This window comes from Embiotoca jacksoni, unplaced genomic scaffold (assembly GCF_022577435.1).
Source record: "Embiotoca jacksoni isolate LCO1_2020_lvr unplaced genomic scaffold, fEmbJac1.0.p SCAF_75, whole genome shotgun sequence".
Classification (NCBI taxonomy): Eukaryota; Metazoa; Chordata; class Actinopteri; family Embiotocidae; genus Embiotoca; species Embiotoca jacksoni.
In genome coordinates, this window is record NW_027185431.1 from 71,720 (window position 1) to 94,601 (window position 22,882).

The following is a 22,882-nucleotide window of genomic DNA, read 5'->3' on the forward strand; positions in this document are numbered from 1 at the left end:
TCGAATGAGTGAAGTCTGAATAAATTCATTTTCGGATGATTTTTAATCATTTATGTCTAGTTGGATCAAATTACAGAGAATTTTTAGATTTTTAGATTTCAGACTTCGAGCATCATCAGTGTTTCACCTTCTTCATAAATCATCTCGGGAGTGGTCACAGCTGGGCTGGGCGCTGCTAGGCAACAGGACAAGAGTTGGGACTGACACCCAACAGAAAGTGGGCGGAGCTCAGATCAAGCATGTCACTCATGTGAGACTTAATGAGCTGTACCTTCTTCAGACAACCTCTGAACCTGGAGCTGACTGACAGGCAGTTCTGTTTAACTCCGTCTGCAGCACAGAGAGAGAGACAGGTTAATATTCCTCCACAAGAGTGTTTGTCATCATGTTTCAGAGTGAACTAGTTCAGAGGGTCTCACCTGGATACCCTCCCAGGTAAACTGGATTGTTGGTCTCAGCAGAGGTGGATTGTGGGTAGGGGTTGGGAGTGGTGTAACTCCGCCCATCTATACTCAGACTCAGGGTGTGTTTGGTCTTTCTGGCCAGCAGGTGGTGCCACCGGCCATCACACAGCATCTGACCAAAGGAACGCACCGACACTCGACCTGCACCGTTATTCACATTAAAAACCACCTGAGGAGGAACCAGGTACAACTGTTACACACAAACTTCATTTACACACAAAAACTTTATTTACACTGATGCATCTTTAATAAAGAGTAATAGAAAAGCAGCTGTGACACTGAAACAAGTGAGAACCATGTTCCATTCCGTATGTCAACAGTCAGCTGATCACTCAGGTAACTCACCTGTCCATTGATCATCTCCAGCCCGACAGCGTCGACCTTTGCACTGCTGACTCCTAAAAACACTCCTTCTGATTGGCTCGTTCGAAACTCCAGAGAAACGGACATGTCAGAGCCGACCTTGTAACCATCATGCACTGCACACACACACACACACACCTGATCAGATCACATTCATTGTTACAAGAGAGTTCACTAACAAACACGAGATCAATAATCAGTCACATGATCGTGGTCGATGCTCCACTGTTCTTCGGTAGAGTGTGAGTGAACAGATGAGGTGATTGATTATGTTCTGATTCTGGCCATCAGTTCACTCTGAACTACAACACCGCCTCCATCAGGTTAGACTGTGAACTACAACACTGCCTCCATCAGGTCATTCTGTGAACTACAACACTGCCTCCATCAGGTCATTCTGTGAACTACAACTGCCCCTCTGTATTCCATCCAGCAGCTTCACTGAAGAAATCTATTACAAGCCGTTTGTTTGACTCGTGTCATTAAAGATCAGAAATCTGTGTCTGATTGTTAAAGCAGATGTTTTTGTCTTCATGTTGGACTCACTCAGTTCAGCGTGTCCACTGCCATTGAAGTAACTTCCTGTCTGCTCCTTGGTGAAACAGGAAGTGACATCATGCCTTGAGGCTGGCTTGGACAGGTCCAACATGGCGTTGTTCAGACTGACAGACTGAACACAACCTGGGAAACTGCTGCTGACCTGAGAGACAGACAGGATGACAGACAGTTTGAAAGTTTGTGAAACCCTTTTTAATATTCAGTATTTCTGTATGAATCTGATCTAAAATATCAGGTTCTCACAAAGGTCCTAAAAGTAGATAAAAACAATACAAACAAACAAACAAACAGGTGAGTGAGTATTTAGTATTTGAAGTAAAATCTTGAACCGTTATGATATTAAACTGTGCAATAAAAGTAAATCAGTATTACGTTGATTCTGCGGGTGCTCACAGCGGGGTGTAACCCTCCCAGGTAAACTCTGTTGTCCACATTCAGCTGGTTTCCTTTCACTGAGACCGATTCTGGCTTCAAACCGTCAACCGACACCGAAACCGACCGCCGGCTCACCTCCACACTGACCTGAGACAGTGAGACATCCTGAACATCTGAGATCACCATGACAACAACAAGCTGCTGACTTTATACCAACAAGTTTGTTCATTAATAAAAACAGAATGTGATCATTTATAAATCACATAAACTCATATTTAGGGAGGCTGTGGCTCAGACGGTAGAGTGGGTTGCACACTAATCAGAAGGTTGGTGGTTCAATCCCCAGCTCCTCCTGTCCACATGCCTAAGTGTGCTTGAGCAAGACACTGAACCCTAAAAAAATTTTTGCTCCCGATGGTGAACCATCGGTGTGTTGTAAGTCGCTTTGGATAAAAGCATCAGCTAAATGAAATGTAATGTAATTTAATATTTAATGTAAAATAGGCCAAAAATTAACAAATCAAATGTGGAAATGGAGCCATTTTATTAATTTATTAAAATATGTAATACATATACATATGATAGATATAATGAACTCACAGTGTGCCACTCTCCGTCGTTAACCGTGATGGAGGAGGTGGTGGAGGCGGGGCCTTTTCCCAGGTCAGCTGACAATTTGACCCTCCCACCCATCAGTCGAAGGACCACAAAGTCCATCTGTTTGGAGTCGGAGAGGAGGAGGAGCAACCCGTCCAGAGCCAGACTACGGACCGACAACCTCACCAACACACTGAGGGCAGCAGACACACAGACACACAGGAGAGTCAGATTGTGTTGTCGTGTATGGAGACCTCACCGCTGCCCTGCCATACGTCGTCATGGAGACTCACCTCTTCCGGACTGAGCTGGGGTTGATGATGAAGGTCATGTGACTATGTCTGGACAAACCAAACTGAGCTGCTGATGGCACAAAGGTTGGCTCCGCCTCTAACGCACACTGCATCAGACACAGTTCAATAACCAATAATCAATCACGAGCTGTAATCAATGATCAAAGACAGATGCACTGATCATCAACAATCAATAAGAAACATTCATTACTGTTAGCGCTCCAGGTGTCAAGGCACTCAGGTGTGTGGGCAGGGCTACAGGCAGGTGAGCGGGGTCAGCTGTTGGTTCTACATCCTGGTCATCAGGAAGCACCACCCCCCTAGTCCTCTCCACCAATAGGCAGCTGTCGAGCTGCGCCCCCTCATATTTCACTGCTCCTGATAGGTCAACGAGCCTGCACAGAACCGGCAATCAACAGTGTGTGTGTGTGTGTGTGTGTGTGTGTGTGTGTGTGTGTGTGTGTGTGTGTAGAGACACTTACACCCCGCCCACCACAAGGTGTTGGATGCAACCTCTGAATCTCCTGGACAAATCCTGCAATCTGATTGGCAGACGGGACTCCTCCCCTGATGGAAGCCCACCTATGAAGAAGGAGGCTGGAGACAGATGAGAAAGTCCGCCTGGCAACACGGACACGGACTTCACATGTTCCTCATCCACCTGCACGGACAGAGACCTGAGAGACAGACAGGTGGGACAGATGAGAGAGGTGGGACAGGTGCGACAGGTGAGACAAGAGAGTGTTTCCATAGTCATGCTTACTTCCTGCTGATGGTAATGATCACAGAGTGTTTAATTCCATCACTGAAGGATCCTCCATCAGGTTTCATCACCGATGCCCTTTGAGTGGGCCCACCCACTTCACCAAGCTCCGCCTCCACTGCACCAGAGACCAGGTGAAGAGACACAAAGTGCTACACACACAGGAAATAGAGAGAAAAGTCCAGGTTTCAATAGCCATCACACATCATCATGTGAGCATCATACTGAGTACCTGGTGTACAGGTGTGTCAAGTGAACTCTGTCAATCTCACCTGTCTGTGTGCACGGCTGTCACTTAAGGCGGCCAGAAGGACTCCTGATTGGTTGATGGAGATGGAGGAGAAGGAGAAGAGAAGCTCCGCCTCCTGACCAAATGACGGAGGAGTAACCTGAACGAAGCCTCCAGCCAACACCGAGGCACTCCTCACTGCCTAATCAATCAATCAATCAATCAATCAATAGTCTGAACAGGTTATTGGCCTTTATTTTGAAACTACAATGAGCTCTAAGTCAGAACAGGAGCTGATCAAATGATCCAAAACACTGATCACAAAGTTTTTTCAGATATAGTACATGTACATATGTGGACATGTATGTACCTCGAGGACGCAGCCCTTCTGGACTCCGTATGCATCTCTTAGCAGGTCAAAGTTGGACCGAGCAATCTCCACGTTCTTTATACAGCCGACATATGACCTGGACACCACCTGTCGCCTAGCAACCAGAGAGGGGAGGACACATTTAAACCTGTGACATCACATCATCTTCCCCTACTGACATCACAGGCTCACCTGATTGGTCTGGAAGCAGGAAGTCCTCCGATGTAGATGGGGTCAAGGTCAGAGCGGTTCAGGTCGGAGGCTGTTCCAGGAGACTCCGCCTCCAACACCTCCTTCTCTGATGATTGGTCGGGTGCCATGATAGACAGGTAACCTGGATACACAGCAGCATGGCAGGATCAGTTAGCAGTAACAGTAATACAAACATTGCAGTCACAATACTACAAAGACTGCAGTTGTAGTATTGCAGTATTACAAGTAGTCGTACTGCACTAGCAGTACCCTGGTAGTAGTACTACTGCAGTAGTAGTACTATAGTAGTAGTACTGCAGCCGTAGTACTACTGCAGTAGTAGTAGTAGTCCTGCAGTAGTAGTGCTGCTGAAGTAGTTGTAGTGCTGTAGTAGTGGTGGTGGTAGTGCTGTAGTAGTAGTGGTGGTTGTAGTGCTGAAGTAGTTGTAGTGCTGTAGTAGTAGTGGTGGTGCTGTAGTAGTTGTAGTGGTGGTAGTGCTGTAGTGGTGGTAGTGCTGTAGTACTGTAGTGGTGGTAGTGCTGTAGTGGTTGTGGTGCTGTAGTAGTTGTAGTAGTTGTAGTGGTGGTAGTGCTGTAGTGGTTGTAGTGCTGTAGTAGTTGTAGTGCTGTAGCAGTTGCGATGCTGAAGTAGGTGTAGTGCTGTAGGTTAGGTAGTTACTTTATTAATCCCCGAGGGGAATTTTTTTCGCTACAGCAGCATACAGGAAGCAATAAGATAATACTAGAATAATATAAAGCAATAAAATAGCAGTAAAAAAATAGTTGTCGTGCTGTAGTAGTTGTAGTGCTGTAGTATTGGTAGTGTTGTAGTATTGGTAGTGTTGCAGTATTAGTAGTGTTGTAGTGCTGTAGTAGTAGTGATGCTGCAGTATTGGTAGTACTGTAGTATTGGTAATGTTGTAGTAGTTGTAGTGACGTAGTAGTAGTGCTGTAGTATTGGTAGTGTTGTAGTAGTTGTAGTGCTGTAGTAGTAGTGATGTTGAAGTAGTTGTAGTGCTGTAGTATTGGTAGTGTTGTAGTAGTTGTAGTGCTGTAGTAGTAGTGATGCTGAAGTAGTTGTAGTGTTGTAGTAGTTGTAGTGCTGTAGTAGTAGTGATGCTGAAGTAGTTGTAGTGCTGTAGTAGTTGTAGTGCTGAAGTAGGTGTAGTGCTGTAGTATTGGTAGTGCTGTAGGTTAGGTAGTTACTTTATTAATCCCCGAGGGAAAATTTTTTTTCGCCACAGCAGCATACAGGAAGCAATACGATAATACTAGAATAATATAAAGCAATAAAATAGCAGTAAAAAAATAGTTGTAGTGCTGTAGTAGTTGTAGTGCCGTAGTAATAGTGATGCTGAAGTAGTTGTAGTGCTGGTAGTGCTGCAGTAGTTGTAATGCTGTAGTAGTAGTGATGTTGAAGTAGTTGTAGTGCTGTAGTAGTTGTAGTGCTCTAGTAGTTGTAGTGCTGTAGTAGTTGTAGTGCTGTAGTAGTAGTTGTCGTGCTGCTGTAGTAGTTGTCGTGCTGAAGTAGTAGTTGTAGTGCTGCTGTAGTAGTTGTAGTGCTCTAGTAGTTGTAGTGCTGTAGTAGTTGTAGTGCTGTAGTAATAGTGATGCTGAAGTAGTTGTAGTGCTGGTAGTGCTGCAGTAGTTGTAATGCTGTAGTAGTAGTGATGTTGAAGTAGTTGTAGTGCTGTAGTAGTAGTTGTAGTGCTCTAGTAGTTGTAGTGCTGCAGTAGTAGTGCTGTAGTAGTAGTTGTAGTGCTCTAGTAGTTGTAGTGCTGCAGTAGTAGTGCTGTAGTAGTAGTTGTCGTGCTGCTGTAGTAGTTGTCGTGCTGCTGTAGTAGTTGTCGTGCTGAAGTAGTAGTTGTAGTGCTGCTGTAGTAGTTGTAGTGCTCTAGTAGTTGTAGTGCTGCAGTAGTAGTGCTGTTGAAGTAGTTGTGCTGTAGTAGTAGTTGTCGTGCTGTAGTAGTAGTTGTGCTGCTGAAGTAGTAGTTGTCGTGCTGCTGTAGTAGTTGTAGTGTTGCAATAGTACTAGTAATCGTACCTTTGCGTTTGTTCCGCTGCAGTGTGATCTTGTACCACACTCCAGTGTTGTACTTTCTATTGGAGGTCAGGATCAGAGCACCTGAGCCGAGGTCAAAGGTCAAACGTACACACCCTTCCGCAAGCTCCATGGACAGGAAGTCCCTCTACAAGAGACAGGAACTGAGGTTATGCGTGTCTCACACACATTCTGCTGAGACTCTTATTGTGAAGGTGTGTGTGTGTGGTACCGTGTTGTTGGAGGCCAGGTACAGCAACAATCCGCCCGGAGACAGAGTCTTAAACAGCAACACGACGGACGTGGACGTCGCTCGCAAAGACTTCTGGACCAATGAGAAGCCAGATCCATCAAAGTGGAAGGACGTCTCCTCTGCCTGGGGGCTGAGAGACAGACAGGTGCAGACTGGTAGAGACAGACAGGTGCAGACTGGTAGAGACAGACAGGTAGAGACACAGACAGGTGTTACCTGCTGAAACAGCCTCCACACTCTCCCTCCTGGCTGTCGTAGCTCCACAAGCCGACGTTCCTCTCGTTCAGCGCTGCTTCTCCCAGGCAGCCCTGGAAGGTGGAGGTGTGCAGTTCTGCAGGGCTCTGACGTCACACACACACACACCTGTGACCACCTGTACACCTCCACACACACCTGCGTACCTGCCCTGAGCGAGTCTTACCTGCGTGTGAGCTCCCAGTCCTCCGATGTGGACGACCGTGTTTCTGTCCACGTCTAACACTCTGGATGACCCCGGAGATGTTGCGGTTACCGCGGGCAGTGGCTCAGACTCAGACTCCAGCTGATGGACAGACAGAGCGGCGATGGCCCCGAACCTGCGGCATTATGACATCACCAGATGACATCACTGCTTCCTCAGACACGTGAGTAGCCGTGATGAGGTGGCGTGTATTTACCGTGTGGCATTGATTCTGGTCCACCTGTTGTTGCTGATGTCGAGTCCAGGAAACAGCAGCCGTCTGCTGCCGGAGCCCATGTCCCACAGGAGACTCACCTTCCCATCATGCACCTCTACGGCCAGGAAGTCCACCTGCAGACCAGACGCTGGGTCAAACCAACAATATCTGGTCCACACTTGGCCTGTGTGTGTGTGTGTGTGTGTGTGTGTGTGTGTGTGTGTGTGTGTGTGTGTACCGTTGTGTTGCTGCCCAGGTAGAACAGGAGGTTGTTTCTGGTCTTCGTCTTCAGGATCAGATTCAGTGTGTTGAAGTTGCTCGACTGAATCTGAGGTTTGTAGGATCGAACGCAGTCCCTGTCCGCCTGGACCGCCACCTTTATCTGATGACATCATCAACATGTTGGACATTCACACCTGTTCAGCATCTACAAGCCTGTTTCCAGAAAAGTTGGGACATTGTGTAAAATTTAAATAAAACCAAACTTTATTGAGATGGGGTTGTACGTCCTGTTTTAGAGTGGGGTTGTACTTCCTGTATCAGGGCGGGGTTGTAATTCCTGTTTCTTCACCTGGAAGTTTCAGCCAGGTGAAGTGTGTAGTTGCGTTGTGTATTTGTGTTACCGATGCTGCCTGTCTTCGGGCCTGGTCGATCAGCTCTCTGATGTCAGACAGGTTCCTGCTCAGATTTTCTCCCAGCATGCTCAGCGGCTTTATTCTGTCCATCAGACGCTGGGTACGAAGCTCCGCCTCTTCCAGCTTACGCTGCGCCTCTTTGGCTGGGCACACAGGAAGCAGGAAGTATCAGTACTCCGTTAAACTTGAAATGATTGTGTGGTTGTAGCGTGTGCGGACAGACCTGCAGCGTGTGTGTGAGTCACCAGCTGGTTGGTCTCCCTGGCTGTGTTGTTGGTGTTTTCCACCACAGAAGAAGAACCCTGCAGCTGCTCTCCGAGTCTCTGCAGCCGCTGCAGCGCCTCCTGCAGCCCAGAGCGTGCTACTGCAGCCTGGACCTGGACCTGCAGCAGCGGCACGGACCGACCTGACAGGATAAGTACGGCAATACATCAATAGATCAATAAATATATATTTTTATATCAGTTAAAAACTGCTTCATTTATCCTGTACTGTGAAGTTAAAATTAATCTTCAGTCACAAGATTAAAAACATAAATTATTGTTTCTATAAAGAGTTGTTGTGATATTAATTATTATTAATAATAATAATAATACATTTCTATCTATATCAGCGCATCGGTTGTCTCACCGTTTGACAGGCTGTGCAGCTCTCTGATTGGCTGATGGAGTAGGAGGCTGGAGTTATGGACGCTGTCTCTGACTGAGTGCAGCTGGCTGGTTACCATGGAAATGTTCCTCTGCAGGTCTGAAGACAGACAGAAGTTCAGTTTCATCCTTAAAGTAAAACAAAGTGAAGGTAAACAGCAGGTGGCGCTAGTCATGTCTGAATGTGATGATGGCATTTTGGTCACATGACCGGTAATGTCATGGTGTATTCACTGAGTTTGTAACAGGAACACGATCAGACCTTCAGCTGCCGTGCTGATTTGACGACTTTCCTCTAAAACAGCAGAACTGATGTTGAGTTTGGCCCCGCCCTCCTCTGACAGCAGATGCTCTGATTGGACGGTCTGAAACACACACACACACACATTAGACGTGTGAAGACACCTGACTGATATACAGGTGAGAGTAAACACACACATACCATGGTAACAGTGAGGGAGGCGGAGTCGAGGGCGATTGAGGCCACCTGCTGGGCAGAGTCAATGCGCTCTGTGATGTCACTGTCGAGCTGAGGCAATCGGCTGCTGTTCTGAGACGTGTTACACACCGATGACAGAGAGCTAAGAGAGAGGAGGTAATTTCAACAGGTTAGGTCTGCGCGCACACACACACGCGCACACACACACACACACACACCTGTACAGGGAGTGGGTGTGGCTCTGTAGAAGGTGGGCGTGGCTCTCTGCACGGTAAACATTCTCCAGAGCGTCCGTCATCTTCAGTCCGACCACCAAACCATCCACCTGTTTTCTCAGCAGGAGGCGCCATTGATCCAGCTGAGCCGCCAGCAGCTCCACCTGCTGGTCAGGAGGTATCAGCTATTATTAATCCATCCATCAATCAATAACCAGCTCCACCTGCTGGTCAGGAGGTATCAGCTGTTATTGATCCATCTAAACTTACTGCACTGATGTTTGTTAAATCTTCGGTCACACCGACGACGTCCAACAGCAGCAGCTGACTGTCGTCCATCAGACGGTCCGCAGACAGACAGGCAGAACTCAGGTTCTGATGGACAGACTGAAGGACAGACATATAAAACATTAAACTCTAACAAAAGGAACAATACAAATATTATATATGAAAATAACAAGTTTGTGTGTGTTTGTGTGATTATGTGTGTGTGTGTCACCTGATGTTGCTGCAGCAGAGTGTGTGTGTCGTCCAGTAGAGTGTGAGTTTCTGAGTTTCGTTGTGCAGCATTGTTCAGGCGTGTGTGTGTATGTTGCAGTGTTGCCATGCCAATGGTGAGGGAGGCAGAGAGGGGGCGGAGCCTGTCATCACGCTCCGCCCTGCTCAACAGGAAGTTCATCTGCAGCGAGCTGATGAGAGCATCTGAAAGGCTGCAAAGAGAGATCGCCAGTGTCACACCTGTCGGGTGTTGATTTGTTTGTTTGTTTGTTTGTTTATTAAACTCACCTGAGCTCCTGATTGGCTGCATCCTGGACAGCTGTCAAATTTACACCTCGGATTCTCTCCAACATGGTCTCCACTTCCTGCAGCAGGCGCGTGTGATTGGCTGAATCAAGCTCATTCTCCACTGTCTGATTCAGATGCCCCGCCTCACTCTGCAGCACTGGACCAATCACAGGTAAGAGTTAGTTATGACATCACTTTAATACGTCAGTAATGTCATCATGATTATAATGTTGGCCTCGTCATTGTACTCTGAATGTTGTCTTGAAGGCTGCGGATGCTCTCCAGCAGCAGTGCACCCTGGGAAAAGCTGTTGTTCGTAGACACGTCCACTTCCACCAGGACATTAGACAGATGTGTGACCTAGCCAATCAGAAGACAGAAAAAACTCAGTATTCGTAATGTGATGCATGTATTTAACATGTATGTTTTATTCATGTTGACATGTGACACTGTTACCTGCTGCTGCAGAGCGCCGAGGTCAAAGGTCAAATGATTTAAGTCTTCTTCTACTCTGGACAGATGAGACGTGACGGACGTGTTCTCTGACAGCAGCACCTGGACAGTCATAGGTGACAGTCAGACAGGTGACAGTCAGACAGGTGACAGTCAGACAGGTGACATACCTGGAAGTCTCTGGTCTGATTGTCCAGTAACACCAGCTGCTGGTACGGCGCCATGGCAACGCTGCTCAGGTTGACAGACAGGAAGTGGTTGTGTAGTTTCTCGAGGTCGTCCAGGAGAACACCAGTACACTCATCATCACACGCTGGGTCACAGACACACACATGTTGCGTGTTATCAGAGGTCATGCGTGTGTTTCTCTGTGTTATTGTGTGTGTGTGTTACTTACACACACACTGTCCTCCCTGCAGGACATGTCTCTTGTCACACTGGTCACAATCCTGACCTTTGACCCCAGGCTTACACTCACACTGTCCGGTCAGTGCGTCACACACCTGTTGGACGGAGCCCCACCCACTGCAGCTACACCGTGAACATACTCCGTCTGGCAGCGACGGGTTACCATAGTAACCAACAGAGCACCTGCATCAGGACAGGTTGCAGTCAGTGTGACGTCACGGAAGACAGATTTTCACAATAAAAGCTGAATAAAGAAGATAGAGGTATGACGTCACAGATCTAACCTCTCACAGTATCGGCCTTCGTAGCCGGTCTGACAGGAAGTGCAGCGGAAATCACCTGACGCTCCCTCAGACACACACGAGGGACTGAAACTACAGACACACACAGGAGTCAGTGACACACAGAAAACCAAGCAGAGATGATGAACAGAGTGCAGTGTCACCTGTTGTCCCGCAGGGGGCAGGCACACAGCGAGCAGTCGCCAACGGAGCCGCTGACCTTCCCATAATACCCCGGGGCACACAGCTCACAGCTCCGCCCACTGGTGTGATGCTGACAGCCCTGCACGAACAAAAACAGACTTCTACTGACATCTACAGACTTTTGTTAGCCTGCGTTAGCCTGCGTTAGCCTGCGTTACCTGACAGTCTCCAGTCTCCGTGTTGCAGCTCTCACTGCGGCCGTTGCAGCGACATCGAACACACGGACGAACAAACATCGACTTCTGACTCTGAGACGACAACTCAGACTGAAGCTGACGGAAATAACCTGCTGCACACTCCTGCTGACAGACAGGTCAGAGATAGACAGGTCAGAGGGACATACAGGTCAGAGAGACAGACAGTTCAGAGAGAGATAGACAGGTCAGAGGGACATACAGTTCAGAGACAGACAGTTCAGAAAGACAGACAGGTCAGAGGGACATACAGGTCAGAGAGACAGGCAGGTTTTCTACCCCAGTAATTGGACAGCAGCGGGTTTTACTTTGTTGCTACGGCGACCATCTACAGCTCACCCACCTGCTGCTACACAAACAGTTTATTGAGCTGTAGTTTCTATGGTGACACCTTGAGTCATGTGGTCTGGTAGGAGAACCTGATCCTCACCTGACAGGACAGTCCGGTGTATCCAGGAGGACAGATACAGGACTCAATCAGCCTGGCCACGCCCCCTCTGACCTCTGACTCCTCCTCTAGGTCCACCTCTACCGCCATCTCCATGGAGATGTTAGAGATCCTTAAAGAGGTAACAGGAAGTGACACCAACACAGCTGCTGTAGTACAGTGTGTAGTTCTGTAGTACAGTGTGTAGTACAGTGTGTAGTACAGTGTGTAGTAGTACCTGCTCTGCTGCAGTCTCGTGCCGTATGAAGCCTTGATGAGGATGTACTGGACGTCACTGAGGACGGACATGAAGTCAGCGTGACTCACCGGCTTCTGAGACACCGAGTTAAAATACTTCCACTGGTACTGTAACACACACACACACACACACACACACACACGTTAGCATGTTGTCTTTAAACGTCTCTTTCTTTGTTTCCCATGATTCCTTGCTGCTCTACCTCTGTCAGCCTGATGTCATGGTGAGTCATCACGCCGTTGCTAGGAGCGACCAGGTCCGTATATATAACGAACTTCCTCAGAGTCCCGCCCCTCATCACCACCTGAGGCTCCTGATTGGACAGTCCTGAACCATCCTCGGCGTAGAAGGTGACGACGTAGGACAGCAGCCCGCCGTACGACAGCAACTACACAGTGAAGTACACAGTGAAGTACACACTGGAGCACTCCATGAAGTATACAGAAACATTCGCTGCCTGTCAGTCAATGTGCAGGGTTTAACAAACACGAATAACATGAAGCCTGTCAGTACCTGGCTGCCCTCGAAGCGGGGAGGCAGTCTCCAGTAGAGGGGGCCACTGAGCCGGCTGCTGTTCAGGTGAAGTGTGTCAAGCAGCGTGTCGCCACCCTGCTGGTACACTCCGGATACTACACCCTGCAGGTTCAACTGGCTGACCAATGACAGGGGAGGGGGCGGAGCCAGGGTCACCTGGCGGGTAAGACACAGGTGGGCAGAGAGACAGGTGGACAGAGACGGACAGGTGTACATACAGTACACACGATACACATACAGTACACACAGTTCGTGTACTCACAGGTACGCGGGTTAGCCCCCCCCCTTCCTCACAGTCTCGGCTCAGACCGGAACAGAAACACGGAGAGCAGCCGTCTGGATTCTCAGCGGACAGACCGAACCAACCGGACACACACTCCTCACACCGTTGGCCCGCCACACCCACCTGAACGAACGAACACACACACACACACACAACAACGATGAAAAGAGGTTAAAAAGTTGTTTTGAGCTGAGTGTGACTCAGAAAACAAACACACACCAACACAGACAGAAGGACACACACCTTGCACACACACTCTCCGGTGTGTGGACAGTCACACACTCCCAGTGTCTTGTTGCAAAACGTCTCTTCTGTTCCTGCCATGTCACAGCCACACGCTATGCATGATGGGTAACCATGGTAACCAGGTGCACACTGGTCACATGACCTGCCAAAGAACCCCTCTCGGCACAGACACTGTCCATTGGTCAGGTCACACTGAGGGGCGGAGCTACCTGCTGCACTGCAGCTGCAGGGCTGAAGAGACAACAGACAGTTAGTGTCACACCTGTCGCAGGTGTGTGCGCGTGTGTCTTTGTAGGTGTATACCCTGCAGCCTGTGGTGGGGTCCTGTCCCCAATAATCTGTCTGACACCTGTCGCAGGTGTCTCCCTCCGTGTGGGCTGGGCAGATGCACTCTCCACTCTCGGGGTCACAGTTCCCACCGGTGTGTTCACAGGTGCATGCTGGGAGGAGAACAGATCACAACCAATCAGAGACAAGAGGGTGGACCAATCAGCTGTCCGACTGACTGCCACACTGTTCGACTACCTGTGCAGCCACTGCCATGGAAACCGTAGTAACCTCGACTACAGTAGTCACACTTGTCTCTGGCCACGCCTTCCACACACAGACACCGCCCCTCCTCATCACATGACTCAGAGAGAGATCCTGATAGGCTGCAGCCGCAGGGCTGACAGCCACGACCACTCCGCAGCCCGAAGAACCCAGACTAAAAAAAAGAAACAACAAATAAAGAAATAAATAACCAAAGAAACATCAACAGACACAAAACAGCTGAGGAAGATCAGGAGGTTTGGTAGAAAGATCTAGAGCGCTGTGTGTGTGTGTGCGTGGAGGTAGGTATGTATGTATGTGTGTGTGTGTGTGTGTAGGTATGTGTGTATGTGTAGGTATGTATATATGTATGTATGTATGTATGTGTGTGTATGTATGTGTGTGTGTAGGTGTGCAGGTGTGTGTGCGTGTGTGCGCATGCAGGTATGTGTGTGTGTGCGCATGCGTGCGCGTGTAGGTATGTGTGTGCATGTGCGTGTGTGCATGTGTGTGCGTGTGTGTGTGTGTGTGCATATATCTCACCTGGCAGCGGTCACAGGTGCGTCCTGTTATGTTCTCTCTGCACAAACACTGACCTGTTGTGACATCACACAGGCTGGAGAGGGCGCCGCTGACATCACAGCCACACTCTGTGAGAAAAAGACACGCCCACTGTGAGATTGATGGGAGGAACGAGACCCCACCCATTGATGCCTGGCCCCTCCCCCCACGATGAAGCCCCTGCTCCTACAATACAACTTCTGTGAGCTTTTGACATCACGCTGACCTGTGTTGTTCAGTGACCTACAATAACATCACGGTAGCCGTTTCATGATCAGTGAGTGAATTAATTCAATCAATCTTCACACACAGTCATGTAACAGCTGAATAAAGAGGTCAGAGGTTGAATCTAATCTGTATTTAAACAGATCAACATTCCTGCTGCAACACAAACAGAGTGTGTGTTTCTGTGTGGAATGTTGTATTTCAGAGTGTGTTCAGTGTTCCACATTTCTGAACCAGTTGAACCTTCAGTCGAGTGTAGTTGAATGTTTCACCATCTCTGTGTGTGTGTGTGTGTGTGTGTGTGTGTGTGTGGACTGAGGGCACAGCAGCTTGTGCGTCACTCACCCCGACAGTCCTTGCCGTGCACGGCGTCTCCATGGTAACCGGGCTGACAGACCTCACAGTGTCTCCCAATCGTGTTGCCAATGCAACGCAGACACTCTCCAGTGACGCTGTCGCAGTGTTCCGCCTCACTGACGTCCACGTTACCATGACACTCACAACGAGCACATGCCCCACCCACTACCTGTGGATTACCGTAGAAACCACTTGCACACCTGGAGATGCAAACACTCGTGTTACACAGAGCCCACCTGTCCACTGATTGGTCAGTCCCCCTATCAATCATCCTCACCTCTCACAGGTGGTGCCGGTGTATCCCTCCTGGCACTGATCACATGACACCTGTCGGTTCACCTGCAGCACACAGGTGGGACTGAACCTGCAACACACACCTACTGTTACACACCGTCAACACACACCTACTGTCACACACCGTCAACACACACCTACTGTTACACATCGTCAACACACACCTGTTGGACGGCTCCGTCAGAGGACACGGACACAACATACAGTCGTTTGATGTCCCCTCTGTGGCATCGCCATAGAAACCAAGTAGACACTGGTCACAGTGAGGACCGGTGGTGTTGTGGGTACAACCCTGAGACACACACAGGGCAGAGACAGACAGACAGACAGACAGACAGAGAAAGATGGGTCAGACAGACAGGTAGTGAGAGAGACGGGTAGAGAGACAGACAGGTCTGTAGTCAGGTAACCATGGTGTCTATATTAAACGTATTCCAGTCCTGGTTCAGACTCACCACACACTCTCCATTGATGTCGCACTCTGTGGCGTGATCGTTACATTCACACTGCATACAGTTTCCTCCAAACAAGACTCCGCCCACTCTGTAGAAACCTGGGAGACACTCCTGCAACACACAAACAAACAAACAGGCGCACACACAAATAAACAAAATCAGATGTGCCACATTAACGTGCATTTCCTCTGAACCTGGTCTGAACCTGAACCTGGTCTCTGGGACGCGTTACTACGACTGTCAGTAACAGAAGTTAAAGGAAGTGAAGTGCTGACCTCACAGGAAGTGCCATTGTAACCCCAAGGGCATTCACATGTCTCCACGGCAACCGCCTGAAGTCCAGAAACGGAGGGAGAGTCCACCACATCCAGAGAGACGGAGCTGAGCCTGAAAGACAGACATCAAGAGAGACATCAACACTGTCCGTGTGTTCAGGTCCTCCTGGACGGTCCTCAGAGGACCCGGAAGACCGGAGAGGTAATCAGATTACTCTCCCTCACCTGATTGGTCCGTCGGAGGCGTTCAGGTGAACTCTGATCAGCAATGATGTCACGCCGGCGAGGACCGGCAGCAGGTCATCACGGGTGACGTGAACGCCTGTTTGATCGTCCACAAATCGCCGAGGTATCATTGCCATGGTAACAGAACACTCAGCCAGCGGAGAGAGGAAGATGAGGAGAGGAGGTGAGAGACGAAGAGCTCGACCGTTACCCTGGAAAAAAGGAAGAGAGAATGACCTCAGGTTTACAGACGCCATGTCCGCGCTGTCCAACAATCCCACAATGCAATGCTCCATGTTTTACAGGTACGAGTTTCTCACCTCTATAATGATGTCACAGTGGGCGGAGACAGAGCGGTCTTCATTGTCCAATGGAACGTCATAAACCACAGAATAATTCAGGAAACCGCCGTAAGAAACCAGCTGGAGACAGACAGACAGGTAGAGAGGCAGACAGGTAGAGAGGCAGGTAGATGGAAAGCTCTTCGGCATCATGACCAAATATAGAAATGCTTGCTGACCTTGTTGCCGAGGAAACTTTTGGGCGCCGCCCACCAGAGTACCTGTTGGTGGGCGGGGCCAGAGGAGGTGTTGCTCGGAATAGGGAGGTCGTTGCCATGGACGACAAGGGGGTTGTGGAGAGGCGGCAAGGGGCGAAGCCAAGCCTCTGTATGAACCACCTGAAAACACAAACATTGTCAAAGCTGTTCTCAGAGGTCATGTGATGTCCGGCTGTGTTACCCGAGTGTGTGCTACCTGAGCTGTGAACCAGGTGGAGCTCTCACAGACATCAGACACACCAAAACAGAAACAGTCGGTGCAGCCGAGCGGGTTGTTCTCTTGCAAGTTGTAGAAACCTGGTTTACACAGATCACAGTGAGCTCCCATCACATTCACCTGGGGAGGAGACAACAGGTGAGACGTCACTCAACAGGTGAGACGACACCAGAGAGAGCCTCAGGTGTGTTGTTGTGTAACGATGACTCCGCCTCCCGTCAGTTTACCTTGCAGGTGCAGCGGCTGCAGGGGTCGGTGTTGGTGCTGCCCGACAGGTGACAATCACAGCGGACACAACGAGGGAAGTCTCTGAATCCAAACGCACAACGATCACACTGCAGACCTGCAAACCCTTCCTGACACACACACTGACCTGCAGACAGACACACACGTCAGAAACACTCTGAGCCACAGAATAAGTGTACTAGTGTAAACAAACAACAACAACTACTACACTGACCTGGCTGTGTGTCGTCTCTGCTGCAGATGGAAGACTTCGATCCTCTTAGATCACAATTACACTGATGACAAGGAGAGTCAGAGGACGGAGACACCTACACACACACACACACACACACACACACTTATGTAAAAATAGTAGTATTATTTGCAGTACCTCAGCTGGTCTGTAGTATTATTTGCAGTACCTCAGCTGGTCTGTAGTATTATTTGCAGTACCTCAGCTGGTCTGTAGTATTATTTGCAGTACCTCAGCTGGTCTGTAGTATCCGTCCCTGCAGGTCTCACAGTTGACGCCGGCTGTCTTTTTTTGACAGTCGATACAGACTCCGCCCCCTCGACGAACACCGCGAGAGTTTAGACTCAAAGACAATTCAGAGACGGTCTGATTGTAGAAACAGTCGACTGCTTTGTTGTAACAGTTACACTCTGGAAGACAGACAGGTGAGAGACACAGGTGAGAGGCGGATAGGTAGAGGCAGACAGGTAAAGGTGCTTCTATTTTTCAATCCACTTAGTGTTTTTTTACTTTCACAAGTGTTTCCCTCGGAGACGGTTCCTGGTTGCCATGGCTGCTGGTGGTAACCGGGGCAACACTCGTTACAGCTCTCTCCACAGGTGTTGTGTTCACACACACACTGAAGCTTCTGCATGTACACACAAACACAGTTTGAACTACATAGAAAAACACTGTACAGGTGTTCAGTCCTACAGGTGTTCAGTCCTACTGGTGTTCTGTTCTACTGGTGTTACCTTGGTAACAAGGTCCAGCGGGCAGCTCTGGGCGTGTCCGTAGCAGATACACATCCCGCCCACAGAGACGTCTTTGATGGAGTAAAAATACTGAGGACACAATAACCAACATGATCAAACACAGAACATGAGTCAGTCATCAAACCATCTGTCTCTTTGCTGCCTGTCTCACCCTCCGGGTCACGATGGGGTCAATCTCTCGGGGGTCACGGGTGCTCAGTGTCATCAAATCGGCGTTGAGCGTTCTGATTCGCTGAAGCCTCAGTCTGATGTAATGAGCCGACGTGAAGTTCAGGAGGTCAGAGGTCAAATCATCGGCTCCAGGGCGGCCATTAATCAGAGAGGTGTGGATCTGAGAGACAGACGGGTCAGAGAGAGAGAGACAAGTATACAGAGAAAGACATGGGTACAGACAGGCAGACAGACAGGCAGGCAGACTGTCTCACTTCTCCGTGCTCCAGTGGGTTCAGTCTTGAGTAGTAGGAGGTGCAGATGACCTCGGTGTCGCTCTTGTAGGTCGGAGGTCCGAGTCTCGGCGTGATGTTGTAACGAGTCAAACACTCAGAGTCACTGATGGCGTAAAACTGCCAAGGGTCAAAGGTCACACCGTCCAGAGAGCGCTCCAGGATCCAGTTACCTGAGAAACAGACAAGTAAACAGACAGACAGGTAAACAGACAGACAGACAGACAGACAGACAGACAAACAGACAGACAGGTAAACGGGCTGCTTTGACCTGGGCGAGGAGAATTGGCAGCTTTGATGATGATGTAGGCGACCTGGAAAACCTGAAGAGGAAAAACTAATTTAAAAACATGTGGAGACCAAGTTTAATCACTTGCTGTGTGTGAGTGTGTGTGAGTGTGTGTGCGAGTCTGTGTGTCTGTGTGTGTGTGTGTGTGTGTGTGTGTGTGTGTGTGCGCGCGCGTGTGTGTGTGAGTGTGTGTGTGTGCGAGTGTGTGTGCGCGCGTGCGTGTGTGTGTCTGTATGTGTGTCTGTGTGCGAGTGCGAGCGTGTGTCTGTGTGCGAGTGTGTGTGCGAGTGTGTGTGCGTGTGTGTGTGTGTGCGAGTGTGAGCGTGTGTCTGTGTGCGAGTGTGTGTGTGTGTGTGCGAGTGTGTGTGTACCTGTTTCAGGTCCAGTGTGACAGTGATCCAGTGAAACTGTCGTCCGTTCTTGATACTCGGACTCTGCCACCACTGATTGGTTCCATCGATGGCGTTTGTGATTGGATGACGTTCTGCACATGGAAAAGTTACGGTTAGTACTACTTCCTGCTGAGAGGTACTGCAGTACTACTATAGTACTACTGCAATACTGCTTCTCTTTTCTGTCTCTTCACCGTTACGTCACATTTAGAGACTTCTTCATTCAACACCTGTTCACCTGTTGGGTCGGTGGTTCATCTCGTGATGTTCTGAGCTTCTGTTGTTTAGAAGCTGAGATGGTCGACTTGTGTTTTGTATAAATGAAACTGAATGGAAGTGAGATGAATGAAAGTGGTTCTGGTTCTGGTGTCGTACCTTTGGACAGGACAGAGTTAGCATCACATTTGGGACAGTGTGGGTTCTTGATTCTTCGTCCGGGAACGTGTTCAACCAGTTTACAGTAAACTTCAGGTTCTGGATCTCCACAGGTGGCGTTACTGCTGATCACTGCGTTACTGGCCAGATTCAAGATGGCCGGAAACAGACCTGAAACACAGCGAGAGCACTGTTAGCATCCTGTTAGCATCTTCTTAACTTGCAGTTAGAATGCTGTTAGCATCCTGTTGTGACATCACACAGAACAACGACATCATCGATGAGATCATTAAATATCTTAAGACAGATTCAGTTTTGTGGACTGAAACCTTCACAGCCATGTTCTCTGTGACAGACAGTGACTCAGCTCAGGTGCTTCTGCAGGTGAACTTTCAGGTGGTTCACCATCTGAAACCTCAGTTAAACTTCACTGTCTGCAGCTGTGATCATGTGACCATGATGAACACACACATTTTAAACTTGTAACAAACATTGAAATAGTGATCAGAGAAATAAAAGTAAAAAACAGGAAGAAGAAAAACTGAATTTTAAAAGATCAGACGAGAACACAAACATGTTAATGAGAGCGGTGTGTGATCAGCTGTGGAGGTGTGGCAACATCACAGGTGGTCTCACACACACACACACACACACACACTTTTATTTTTATGAAACAATAAAATGCCTCAGTTTCAACATTTGATTTGTTGTCCATGATCTATTTTTAATTAAATGAGTTAAAACAATTAAATCATCACATCCTGTTTTTATTTATATTTTAAACAGCATCTCTACTTTTTGTTAACAGTTTGTGACAACGTGTGTGTGTGTGTGTGTGTGTGTGTGTGTGTGTGTGTGTGTGTTGGAATGGGTTAAATCAGCCTATTGATGTTCAGATTGACCTCTGACCCCTCCCCCAACACACAGCTTCATGGAGGGGGAGGGGGTAATTTGGGGCTGAAGAGGAAGAGGGATGAGTGTGATTGTTAACACACACACACACACACACAGTTTCCCAGCAGGACAGCCTCATCAATATGTTTATCAGTGCGAGAAAGAACACAAACAGGTTCAGAGTGTCTTCGTGTTTTCACAGCTGCAGAGATGTGATGCGACGTCTCACTGATGAAAATCTGAAACGGTCCCACTGAAGACAACCGAAATGTTTCAGGACAAACTGAACTGAAGACCAAACAAAGATAAACAGCAGAGTGTGTGTCAGGAAGGTGTGAGAGGAGGGAGAGAGAGAGAGAGAGAGAGAGACACACACACACACACACACACACACACAGCTGTGAATTTAAATTTGATTTCTCTGCCTTTCAGTTTGTCAAACACAACTTTTAAAATCAAACTAGTCAGATTGGTGGACGATTGATCGGATCAACAGATGAATCTAAGATAGAAACTTTTTAAACAGTTTGATGAGAACAAAGTCTGAAGACTTCAATGAAACAACATCCGGACAAAGAACTTGAAGCAGCTGTAGAACTCAGTAGAACTCTGTAGAACAGATCAGACAGTGCTCACCTCTCTGCTGGGCTGCAGCTGCCTCCAGCAGCAGCAGTAGCAGCAACTTCATGTCTCTGAGCAGCTGAATCAGATGAGGATGATGAGGAAGATGAAGCTGATTTAAGGAATGTGTTGCTGCAGAGTCTCTGTGGAAATCAGTTCTCACTCTGCCGCTGGCTCCCTCTCTTTCATTCATTCAGCTCAATAAGGGGGGCGGACTGAACCATCTGGTCTGATGACGGGGGAAGAGGGTTCATGATCCTTCTGAAACATGGCAACATGTTTACAAACATCTGAAGGGAAACACACATTTTGTTTATTTTGTGTCTGACTGTTTACAAAGTTTTCTTTTAGAGACATCAACGTTATCAAATCATGAAATCTAAACAAAGATCAGCTGTTTGATCAGCTGGTCAGTGATCAGCGATCAGTGATGACTGATCAGTGATCAGTGATGAGTCAGCAGACACTCTGAGGTTGATGGGATAGAAAGGGTTAAACCTGTAAAAACAGCAGTCTGCTCCTTTAACTGTCCCCCTCATTCAGCCCAGACTATTGTTCCTGTAGGGGGAGGACAGTACCATCTGAGCAGGGAGGTGGGCGGGGGAGAGGGGGGGGGCCTGTGTGTGTGTGTGTGTGTGTGTGTGTGTGTGTGTGTGTGTGTGTGTGTGTGTGTGTGTGTGTGAATTTTTCTTCTCTCCTCTTCAGTTGAACTCTTCAACACTGCAGGATGAATATACCCATCTACACTGCAGTGAAAAACTATAAAACTATATAAAACTGCATGAAAACACACACGCGCGCACACACACACACACACACAGTATTTACTCAGCTGTGTCCTGCTGAGATTTTTAGTCTTTTAGTTTGTTGATGGAAAACAAAGTGACATACTATGTATAAACTGTATGAAACTGTATAAAACTGTACAAAACTGTTTAAAACTGTGTAAACTGTATGAAACTATATGAAACTAAATGAAACTGTATAAAACTGTATGAAACTATGAAACTGTATGAAACTATATGAAACTGTATGAAACTGTACGAAACTGTTTAAAACTGGATAAACTGTATGAAACTATATGAAACTAAATGAAACTGTATAAAACTGTATGAAACTATGAAACTGTATGAAACTATATGAAACCGTATGAAACTGTACGAAACTGTTTAAAACTGGATAAACTGTATGAAACTATATGAAACTAAATGAAACTGTATAAAACTGTATGAAACTGTATGAAACTGTATTAAACTGTATAAAACTATATGAAACTGTGTGAAACTGTATAAAACTATATGAAACTGTATGAAACTGTATGAAACTGTTTAAAACTGGATAAACTGTATGAAACTGTACGAAACTGTTTAAAACTGTATAAAATGATATAAAACGATATAAAACGGTATGAAACTGTATGAAACGATATAAAACGGTATGAAACGGTATGAAACTGTATGAAACTGTATAAAATGATATAAAACGGTATGAAACTGTATGAAACTGTATGAAACGATATAAAACGGTATGAAACTGTAGAAAACTGTAGAAAACATCATGAGTCTGCTGCTGAAGATCCGACGCTGTGGAACCGTGGAACCGTATACCAGACCGAACACAGGAACACCGGCAGCTCTAAACACCACCCTCCCTCTGGTAACCGTGTACGTTACCGGCTTCTGACCCACAACATTAATAATAATAATAATAACATAATTCATGAGCTCCGCTCCGCAGGCACGTACTCGCTCACTGCCTCACCTGCAGGCACT

At 47.8% G+C, this 22,882-nt stretch overlaps 1 protein-coding gene across 1 annotated transcript; it reads right to left on the reverse strand.

The window, feature by feature from the left end:
• Positions 1-11: 11 nt before the first annotated feature.
• Positions 12-21,209, reverse strand: lama1 (laminin, alpha 1). The gene is made up of 64 exons (XM_069177542.1): positions 21,126-21,209; positions 19,596-19,766; positions 19,200-19,312; positions 18,811-18,862; positions 18,522-18,712; positions 18,248-18,427; positions 18,076-18,165; positions 17,852-17,969; positions 17,573-17,751; positions 17,324-17,417; positions 17,091-17,236; positions 16,843-16,983; positions 16,608-16,766; positions 16,408-16,509; positions 16,088-16,299; positions 15,863-15,974; positions 15,588-15,698; positions 15,297-15,424; positions 15,116-15,202; positions 14,827-15,038; positions 14,239-14,345; positions 13,690-13,870; positions 13,468-13,604; positions 13,162-13,395; positions 12,898-13,041; positions 12,615-12,791; positions 12,304-12,489; positions 12,081-12,208; positions 11,846-11,975; positions 11,380-11,520; positions 11,182-11,300; positions 11,021-11,110; positions 10,726-10,919; positions 10,499-10,641; positions 10,332-10,430; positions 10,124-10,235; positions 9,876-10,032; positions 9,589-9,799; positions 9,360-9,476; positions 9,093-9,253; positions 8,878-9,016; positions 8,698-8,800; positions 8,419-8,535; positions 8,012-8,194; positions 7,777-7,931; positions 7,392-7,535; positions 7,154-7,287; positions 6,919-7,072; positions 6,714-6,838; positions 6,477-6,627; positions 6,248-6,392; positions 4,205-4,346; positions 4,013-4,127; positions 3,686-3,844; positions 3,414-3,565; positions 3,133-3,327; positions 2,862-3,045; positions 2,651-2,757; positions 2,361-2,550; positions 1,758-1,907; positions 1,374-1,527; positions 810-943; positions 420-633; positions 12-330 (listed from the first exon to the last, which is right to left on the reverse strand). The coding sequence occupies exons 1-64, from the start codon at positions 21,175-21,177 to the stop codon at positions 176-178; spliced, it is 9,219 nt and encodes a 3,072-aa protein (XP_069033643.1). The 5' UTR covers positions 21,178-21,209; the 3' UTR covers positions 12-175.
• Positions 21,210-22,882: the final 1,673 nt, after the last annotated feature.